Source organism: Dysidea avara, chromosome 6 (assembly GCF_963678975.1).
Source record: "Dysidea avara chromosome 6, odDysAvar1.4, whole genome shotgun sequence".
Lineage (NCBI taxonomy): Eukaryota > Metazoa > Porifera > Demospongiae > Dictyoceratida > Dysideidae > Dysidea > Dysidea avara.
Genome location: NC_089277.1, coordinates 39,132,558 through 39,143,657, shown reverse-complemented (window position 1 = coordinate 39,143,657; position 11,100 = coordinate 39,132,558). Strand labels below are relative to the sequence as shown.

General features: G+C 38.2%; 1 protein-coding gene across 1 annotated transcript; it reads left to right on the top strand.

The window, feature by feature from the left end:
• The first annotated feature begins 351 nt into the window (after positions 1–351).
• LOC136257787 (uncharacterized) lies at positions 352–10,388 on the top strand. The gene is made up of 6 exons (XM_066051099.1): positions 352–586; positions 1,904–2,005; positions 2,983–3,153; positions 4,038–4,097; positions 9,140–9,334; positions 9,993–10,388. Exons 1-6 carry the CDS (start codon positions 499–501, stop codon positions 10,184–10,186), a joined length of 810 nt encoding a protein of 269 aa, XP_065907171.1. The 5' UTR covers positions 352–498; the 3' UTR covers positions 10,187–10,388.
• The last annotated feature ends 712 nt before the right edge of the window (positions 10,389–11,100 follow it).

The following is an 11,100-nucleotide window of genomic DNA, read 5'->3' as shown; positions in this document are numbered from 1 at the left end:
TCGAAAAGTATCGATATATTTTTCAGAATCCGATATTTCGATACGATACATCACGTGATCTGAATTTAATTTTAAAATGTATTTTAGTGTTAATTGTAGCTTTCCATTACCTTCAGCAATTTTCAAATCACTTACTCTTGAGTATGTGGGCGGGGAATCCATTGTGTATAGCTATAGCTACCTACTATCAAATTATGTAAGAAAACTGGCAATTTACATGAACAAATAATGTTACAATATCGTATCGAAAAGTATCAATATCGGTCAATTTTAGTCAATATCGTATCGATATCGTATCGTTCTGAAAATCCTGATATCGCCCATCACTAGTTGATTTACGGAGTTATTCAAGAAGTTACTAATTTACGGCTGTAATTGTTAGTTCTCATGACGACCGTAGTGTGAAAACAGACGCGACAGTTGACTCCTTTATTTACGTAGTTCACATCGCTACATTATCCGTATGAGATAGCTTAGTGCGGGACGTGCTGTATCGCCATGCCTTCCGTACGGTCCCGGATAAAACAATTCGAGTCACTAACCGGCGAAGACGAGAAAAGCGAAGATACTGGAAAAGCAAATAAACGTGAGGATTTGTGCTGTAGTAGCTGGTACCTTTAGTATACAATCCTTTTAGTACGCGTTCATTTGTTGTACTGTAGCGTTTTGTATTGTATTTAATTTGTGTACGAATTTCGTTTGCTTCGGGGATACATGTTGCCATTGAATGCTCAACCTATTTCCATGCTAATTTATGTGTCCCTTTGAGTTTGTAAATCATCGAATTTTAGCCATCACTGTGACACAGCATATTGTTGGTGTACTACAAGTCTGGTGAGGTATGGTGACATTTTCAAGCGGCCTAATTAGTTGTTTACTATTGGTCAACCACATGCCCCTAACTGTCATGATTGCTCGGGTGGCAGGTTGTGGTTCAAGGGTAACTACATGATGTGACACTGATATCTTACTGAATAAACTTGAGTATATTCCAAGAGTGATATGATAGTAGTACATGATGTGTGATGTAATTTTTTTTTTTTGTCAACTGTGGAGTCATCGTGTGTAGTGTGTACTGAGCCCTGTTAAACACTAGAAATATTATGATGAAATTTCCAGTTGTGTCTTAATTAGAATAAGTGCTGAACTGTGTTATCATTTGTTATTGTTCTTAGTTGCTAATATAGTCAGTATGATTTCACCTGAGCCCTGCCAAATATAGTAATATCAAAGAGGCGAACATGTGTTCACTCTCAATGGTGTTGTACAGGAACAAGTGTGTTTTTGCTAAATGTATGGGATATTTTTAAAGCCTCATAACTCACTTGTTCTTGCTGGTATCAAAGCGCTTTTTTGATTAACAGTTCCGGCATTTAAAGGGCTTTTCACAGAGCTACTAAACGCACAGAGCTACTAAACGTTTGGGCAGCTGGCCCATGTAACATGTAACAAGAGTTATTAACAAGAAAGGAAGGCTCAGGTGAATGCTAACAGGCTATAGTAAAACACCTCATGGTAAGGTCCTAAAGCACATAAATTGACCTGGAAAATCAAGACACCTTGATAATCAGAACACCTTGATAATCAGGACGCTATTGGCTGGTCCCAAGGTATCCATATAACACTGGAACCTGTTAATGTGGATACTTGAGGACACCTACATAATCAACCTGGACTTAATCAAGACCCTTACTAATAAAGACACAAATCCAAGACAAATAAGGACATGTGAAGATGGTCCTCCAAAATGGAAGTATTCAATTGTTTCATATTTTTTATTGTATAACATTGTCTGGATGTATTGTGTATCATGGAAGGGGTGTGGTTACCATGTTTTCTGAGTATGAATACAACTATTGGTTGGTCCCCAAGGTGTCCGGACATTATATCATTCTCTGTCTAGCTGCTAAAAAGTTCCTCTACCCTGGTCATGCCTCACAGCAGGAACAGCAGCGCCACTCTCCCATAGATCATGTGATCAGCTCCCAGAATGTGAAACAATCAGGTGAGTGGACAGTCAGGGAGTTCAGTGTGTGGTGAAATGATGAGCTATTCTGCATGTCAACTGGCCAACTAACAATTCTGTTGTATGCTTAGTGGTATGAGTAGTGTACAGTGGAACTACCCCTGAAATCAGGACACTTTGATAATCAAGACACCTCACTAATAAGGACACCTTGATAATCAGGACACTTGTCCATGGTCACATTTGTATTAGTGTACACACATTTAGACCCCTGAAATCAGGACACCTGGACTTGGGTAGGACAAATAAGGACATGTTAGGATGATTGTCCATAATTGGAGATGTCCGATTATTTCTTGTTTATTGTATAACATTGTCCAGACTCTGGCTGGGTGTGTTGTGTGTATGACTTCTGAGTATGAACACAATAGCCTTTAGGGAATTAAACTATTAGATTGAATTGCTGATTAAGTTTTTGTAGCCAAGAAGGCTTTATAAGGATATTGCTGGAGAAGTTGTGTAGTATTGGGTGGGACTAATGGTTAGGTGGATCCACCAACACTGTACAATAAGCCTATTTGTTTGTATAAAGCCCCAGGTGTTTTCTAAAGTGACATTTAGGCGATGTCCATACATTTATTTTGTAGAGCACATCGATTGCAGATAAAGTGGTGCGCTAAGAGTGTTTATGTAATTAACATACAGTTTGGAATCTTGAAATACGAAGTGAAGTACGTTTAGGAGTTTATTAGAGTTAGTGTTTTAATTGGGCCCTGGAGTGTATCCTCTGTATGTATTTGAGGCCAGCTGAAAAGATGGTAATGAAACACTTCTGGCTACAAGTAATAACTGAAAAAAACTTCATGAACTGCCTTTAGTACATATGGTATACATGCCATGGTTATTGTTTAGCTTTTTAGAAAATATTTGTATATGAAATTTCTCTTATTTACACGACTATTAGTATCTATGAAATCTTTATTGTAATTACCTAATTGCTGTAATCTAATCATCAGGAGACCAGCATCACATGAGCAACAGATTGGAGGAGGTGTGGAGTGTCAGACGCAACGTAGGGTTGGGTCGTAATATCAACCCTGCACCAGTTACCACTACCAGTCACCTCACTACTAATATGTACTCCAGACATGGAGCGCTACCTGCTCATCATCAGTATTTGCCATCTGGTGAGTGTGTGTAGTGTGTGTATGTAGTATGTGTGTGTGTGTGCGTGTGTGTGTGTGTGTGTGTGTGTGTGTGTGTGTGTGTGTGTGTGTGTGTAGTGTGTGTATGTAGTGTGTATGTAGTGTGTATGTAGTATGTGTGTGTGTGTGTGTGTGTGTGTGTGTGTGTGTGTGTGTGTGTGTGTGTGTGTGTGTATTGTGTGCATGTGGTGAGGCAACATATCTAGTGATTAAAAAGTTCCAAGTTTGATGCCTAGTTGTTGTTGTTTCCTCAGGTCTATCCAGTTGTTTAATGGGGACCTGGTGGCCTGAATCATACACCATAGATTGGGTATTTTTGTGCAGGCAATTTTTCATGAGTCACGACTGTTGTTGATGATCATTTTTCTTTCATAGTATTTACTTTGTGTAAAAGGCATTGCTGTAAGTACAGTACATGCCAAATCCTAAGATCCTGAAAGTTTCTCACCTTGAAATTTTGTACTGAGATATGTCGTGTAGCTCATGAAAAACTAGTCAAAATGAAGTTTACAGTGTCTGGACAATAGTAGGTATATACCAAGTAGTGTTTTTACAAGAAGTAGGAATGTCCTACAAAGTCCTTTGATAGTATGGAGGGTAGTGTGTGCTATAATTCTGTGTACACTCATACTAGATCTAGTTCTTTTGTAAGTGTTATAGAATCTGAAATATGTGTGGACTAGTTCTGCATATATGTACAACAAACTTCATACGGAAATGGTTTAATCATGTATACTACATACATTATGTACATTTGAATCCATTAGTTTAATTGTTCATGCCATTACGATATGAATTTAACTTGGATGGAGAATAAATTTCATACTAACAAAAGATGACTGGTTATATTATGTTTTGTACTGTAGTGGTGAACAAGAAGGATAATGGAGAATCATCGTTTGGTAGGTCACGATCACCTCTACAAGGTATTGTGTTTGTCTGTGTGTGTAGTGTATTGTATGTGTGCGTGTGTGTGTGTGTGAGTGAAATTGTAAGGCCGGAGGCACCCATACATGTTGATACTGGGTTTGTTTATATGCTGGTTCACTTCACATTCAGTCTGATTGATATATTTTTACTCATTATGTTGTGCATCATAAGTGTAGAAGTATGTTATCACAACACTTAGACCACGTTTACCAGCTAGGTGTTACTATAGGGTTGGAGGTGAAAATGTTCGTCTTTGTATTAGTGCATAAACGAATGTCAATTTTGTGCTTTGAGGGTTTGAGTGCAACATTCGAAGCTTTGGTGAACATTGTATGTAGCTATAGCTGCAGTTAGCTAGATATTATGCAGTTGTCATAAGAGTGTATTGTAGCTTAATTCATTAAACAATAGTCATCATACTGGCTCCCTTTGGCCAATGGAATTTCTCTCGTTGGCACTATTATTTGTCTGTTTAACAAGATATGGCAGCAAGAGAAAGCACACAAGATGTAGCTGCTGTTAAAAACCTTATAGCAGTATACAACTCATGAATGTTCTTCCTCTACAGCTTGTCCCAACTGTACTTCGTGATTATCAGTGGACGTGGTGCTTGTGGTACGCGAGCTAATTAATTTGTCAGACACCTAATGGCTTTGCATACAACCACCTTCCATTACTTTCTAGTGTCTCAAGTGTAACTGCCTTCGGTAAAAATTGTTCATGGCGTGATGAGCAATTGGATTCTTGCTTGCCAATGTAACCAGGTTATGCATGTGCAAAATTCAAACTTCGCTTATGTCATTCGAATAATGCACCCTTCGGACCATTGAACGAATGTAGTACATTCGTTTATGCACTAGTTTATATAAGTATGGAATCTTCACTTGATACATAAAGATTCTAGTAGCATAAAATATGTGTTACCAGGCAGCTGGGTGGAGTACCTGATGTCAGTTTGAACATGTGGATGAATATGGTAGTAGCATGAGGCAGGCCTTTTCCTGTTGACTCCTTTAATTCCTTACATTCCAGCTTGTGATGATGGCTCCATATATGGTATAAACAGTATAATTAGTGGTAGTAGCCACAGATACATTGTTCAATGTTTATCATTGTGGTTTAGTGGCTTCTTGAACAGTCCCTTGAGGCTAATTGAGTAGATATATAATTTTATCTAGAGTGTTTGTAGTCACTCTTGATGCATACATGCTACTCACCTAACACCACATGACAAGGCTTGAAATAAACTGCAGTGTGAATTGATTGGACCATACCAAGCCCAGCTCATCCTGACAGACTATAGTTTGTGTTAGGCTTGTTAAGCAGTGTTGTAAACTTAGCCGTGTTCACTGTTTGCTCTCACTGGAATTCACCGACTACCTATTGTACCAGATATTACAGCCTCACAACTGGTTCTTGCTGTTATCAAGCTGCTTTTGTGATAAACACTTTCCTCATTTAATCCTTCAAATTCCAATACAGCATGGAGCACTAATTCCAACGTCTTAGGTCTAGGACGAAGCTTGAAATTTACCTTTGAACATGCACTAATAAAAAGTTTGAGTTTTGGTGTTAGCTATACTAGTTACAAGTTTTCTTGCATTTATGCCTATCCTTCTTAAGTTTATCTATTTAGTAAGTTTGTAAGCATTTAGAAAATGCATAGCAGCAGTTCTGAATGAAACAATCAGTCAATTACAAATGGGCGTGTCCGCTATACTGCAATAATGCATAGGCAAACTGATAGCTAAATGGACTTTTCCATGCATTGTCTATCACTTTATAAGGTGTTTTAAGGTTATAACTATGGTAGCAAGCTAAACTACAATAGTTTTATTACAGTGGATGTGGTACATAAAGATTGATCGCGAAGAGACTAACATTGATTACACAAGATGATTATAAGCAGAGAAAATGACATTTATTTTATAGGCATGAGTACATTATGAAGCTTCAAAGGATAATGTTATAATTCGAAGTTTACTAACCTTTCCCATGAAACACTCGAAGCTTTGTCCCAGCCCTACAACATATAGGCTTTGACATATGCTTCGGTATAAGCTTAGAAGGTTCATTACCATCACGATACTCATTACAAAATTCCCTATAAGACAGTACCACATTGGGCAACACTGTCCTGTATTGAGGAATAGGATGTTTAATAATCATCCCCCTATTGATTTGTCTCTTATCCAGAGATGGGGTAATGCGTTACGTAATATATATTACGATTTGTGAGTTGAAGTAATATAATGCGTTACTTTGTGAAATGCAGAAATATAACTTGAGTTACTTTTGGAAATTATTAACTCGTTACTAGTAACGAACAAAGTAATAAGGTAACAAGTAGCAGGATGCATGATGTAACGAGTAATACTATGAGCAACAATGAGCCAGTAATGCATTAGAAATGGTTTTATACTGCTATTTACTATCCATTAAACTACTTAGTGATCCATTACCTCGATCCATTACCTCAATCCATTAACCTAGATGCTGCCTGGTCCATTGGACTGATGGACTGATGTGTACCACGTGACTACATAGACTATTGCTATCAATGCCCACTGTCTGTGTGAAAACATGTGGTTTGCATGCATATATGCTGAAGTGTTAATTTAATTCATAACATTAAAGTACGTAACTTAGTCCAAATTTATAACATTGTGGAGTTAGCTACTTGCATTCAGTAACTGTAATATTTACAGCTAATAATATTAAGTTACATTTCACAAGTAACTTAATATGCAAAGCTACATTTTATTTCAAGTAATATGTACGTAACTGTAATATATTTCATTGTGTAGAAAGTATTATGTAATATGTAATATATTACTTTGAAAAGGTAACTTCCCCAACTCTGCTCTTTCTTTGTCTTTGACGGTGCTATGATGCTAAAATTAAGATCTCATGCGTTCCTAAGTCTATTGATATACAATAGATGATTTGATCACACAATGATGGAGAATAATGGTGCTGAAGTTTGGTGAAGAAGACGTCTGTACTTTATTGCTTCTTATTGAAATCCTGTAGTGTTGCTTGTTATATAGTTAACGAAGTGGCTATATTTACGGGCCCGTAACGTAGGATTTTTTTGCTATATTTACAGCATTCCTAAGTGCACATGTGCAAGAATCTCGTGACTTAGTCGGTCACGGTGCAAATATTTATTTAGCCGGTCGTTTGTTGTATAACTCGAGTATCAAACACACTAGTTGTATGAAGGTAAGTTTTTGGGTGAGTTCGAGGCGAGCTAGGGTTGGAGTGAGCGAAGCAAGCATCCCGGCGAAGCCAGGCCAACCCTAGCTCGCCTCGAACCCAAAAACTTACCTTCATACATGCAGTGAAAGTCATCATTGTGTTTAACAGGCAAACGTCAGGTTAACATTAGGTTTGGTTTCTTCTTCACTGGTATATATGGGTTAGTATTTTATATTTGTAACATTTAAATAGTAAAAAAACAAGAGGAGTAGCCAGCAAGTACTGGTGGTACGGTGGTAGAGCGTGGGTACACCAAACCCGGATTTGTGGGTTCGAGCCTTGGCCTAATGTATTTCGCGGACTTGACTCACGGACTGGACTCGCAGACTGGACTCACGCACTGAGCTGGAAACAGTTTTTAAACAATAATCCAGACATTATCCATCTCATGCCACACTGGAGACACCACTATCGAGCTACAACTGCTGATACTGCTCTTCCTTACAAGTCAACAAACTAGCACATGTACTAATTAATTAGAATACACTTACGATACACGAGTACTAGCAGTGATAAAGCGTGATAGAGGCCATTGTTGTAGCTTAGTTGTTTTTCCTTTGTTGCTCCAGTACTCAGCACTAATGTTAGGGTTGTAGTGATGAGCCAGTTTATTTGCATAGCCCCATCACCTCGCGGGGCGGTGCCATCTAGAGCTATCCTGCTAAGAATTGCTACTGGCTCATCTCTACAACCCTAGTACTAGTGCCAAAACAATAAAGGAAAACATCTATGCTACAACAATAGCCTCTATCACGCTTTATCACTGCCAGTACTTGTGTATCGTAAGTGTATTCTAATTAATTGGTGCATGCGCTAGTTTGTTGACTTGTAAGGAAGAGCAGTATCAGCAGTTGTAGCTCAATAGTGGGATCTCCAGTGTTGCAAGAGATGGATAAGGTTTGGGTTATTGTTTAAAAGCTGTTTCCAGTTCAGTGCGTGAGTCCAGTCCGCGAGTCCAGTCCGCTAAATACATTAGACCTCGAGCCTCGGTTACATCACACTTTTTTTCTTCGTTTCGTATACCTTTTTGTGTCACCATTTTTTCTAAGTTTTTTTTTTTAAATAGCAATGACTGGCTAGATATCAACAGCCAAAAAAATGTAACAAACTAAGTCACAAGATGCTTGCACATGCGCACTTAGGAATGCTATAAATATAGCAAAAAAATCCTACGTTACGGGCCCGTAAATATAACCACTTCGTATAGTTAAAGGCCGCCTATGCTTATGTGTAAGAAAATACAGCACTTGGGGGTGTCTTGAGGCTAATACAACACTTGGCTTTGTCTCGTACTGTATTAGCCTCTTAACACCATACCCCCTCCCCCTTATTGCTGTATGATTGGTTAATTGGCTAGCAGTGGTGATTTACAATGTCATTTACTTAATCATTCTGTCTGAGTCAGTGGGGTTGTTTTCATGACATTTGTTATTATTATACTGCATAACTGCCCAGTTATCCACAACTGTACTGTATGACTCATACAGTACAGTTATGTAGCTAATTGGTACTATATGGAAAATATATTACATTACGGCACTTTGATCTTACAAGTAGAGTATATTATTTTAGTGCATTAAGCAAGCTAACTGTAGAAGAGCAGAAGGGTAGCACTTGGCTTATATCACATCATTGTACACAAAAATATTTTGGTCTTAAGACCCAAAGCCTAGGTATCAGCTATTGTAATTTGAAGAGTTAAAAGGGTCCACAGCACTACAGATTGCCACACCTATACTAGTGATTCTGACATAACTCCATTATGATGTCACCTTAGATCACAACCAAGATGGCGGTCGGTTACGGAACATCAAGGCTGGAGGCTACTCCTACTCTGATGCAAAGAGATCACATGACCTACCTACATATTTTGACATGTCATCATCATCTAGCAACAAGCACAAGTCAATTGGACTGGCTTCCATGATCAGACCTAATGATAATGGATTATTGCCACCCGTTAATCAAATGAGTAAGTTATATGTCATATGGAATGTTGTCCGTTTAATGTCTGGTAAGAAACATTCCACCCAACACTTCAGTATCAATACCAAGTATTCTGATCTGTGAATTGGTAGTGTATCCATGTGTGTCCCAGAACCCTCACAAACCTTCTTTGAGCCATCCCAACACAATACATGACTTTCGTAGCTAAAAAGTAACTGTCACACTTACTAGCTCTTGAGAGTGTGAAAAAAGTGTTTTCCACTACTGAATTAGAAATGGGCTTGTTTGCACTAATCAACACTACATTTCTTGTTTACAAGCAGCTGTCAAGGCACAACAATGAATTGGCTAAGCATGGGCATTGAAATGGATAAGTGTAGAGGGCTCTTTTTACTAATTTAGATGTCAAGAACCAATGGGTTTTATGGGATTTAGAAAACCTTCAGGCCCTCAATAGTGCCCTTGCACAGCCCAGTGCCTTCAAGTTTTCTAAATCCCATAGAACCCAGCTGGTTCTTGACATCTCACTATTGTATCTAGTGAAATGGTGAGAAACTCTCTAAACAATTAGTTTGAGTAGTGATCCTAATTAGTATGCAATGTTATAAGCAAACTACTCTAATAAAGAAATCAGTATGGATGAAGTTCCTATCATTGTGTGATCACATCTTGATTGTTTATAGATGACAAGAAGAGAAGATACGCTGAGAAGATGGCCAACGCCCACCTCAGGTCCACTGGTATGGGGGACTACACACCTAAGGGTAACACTTATGCCAAGTTGCCACCTAAAGGAGGTAATACTGACAACTATGGGGAGGGCCCCTCGTCAAGATGGAGATTAAAGAGCAGAGAAGATGATGAATTTGATTTCTGACGATAACAACAACATGAATCACATAATCAATGCCTCCCATTGGCTATAATAGTTGTAATTATAATTTGAACATGTCATGTTGTACTTGTGTGCGTAGTGTTGCCTTAGGCTAGTCACTGTATGTATGTGTGTATTGTGTACATTGCTACAATGTATACTGTATGTTATAATCATCCACTAGTATTATGGTTAGTTGGTAGAAGCTGTTCATCATGGTGGAATCTATAGGATTTAGATTTAGGAGGATGGGGTGGGACCAAATTATTTTTACAATGTACTAGCTAGGTAGCTAGTAGAAGAGACCTATAGGTGCAAAAACAAAAAAATCTGTGGAAGGGATGATTTTTAAATCAAGGCTTCTCATTCTAATAGAACAGTCAACTACATCCAAAATGTTTTCATTAAAGTCATTTATAACTAAGAATAGACCAGTGTGTGTGTGTGTAAGTGTATGTATAAATTAAACTTCTTGTCCTGCAACTGTGCACAGCTTATCGTGGCTATTGCTATATTCACAATGAGGTGGTACCTGAGAAAACTAAAAAACTTTTTGTGTAAAAGAAAATATTTTAGCCAACTAGATGGAGTATACATAAGCACATTTGGTTTGACTCCATTGAAAGTTTGTACAGCAGAGTCATACAGTATATCAGAGCTGGCTTGACCAAGCTTCAGTCCTCTATGTATATACTGGATCTTTAGTGCCTTGGGTGAGACAAGTGACAGCCACACTTAAATGTTTTAATGACAGCCATGTCTGTTGGATCTTTAGTGCCTTTAACATCACTTTAAGCTATCTAAAAGGCTTCTGGGGGTACAACTCCCAGACCCCATGAAACACAACTTGAAGAGTAATTATAAGTTATACTGCACCAGCTTTAGTCTTCTGGTAATCACTTTTTATTTCAACATGA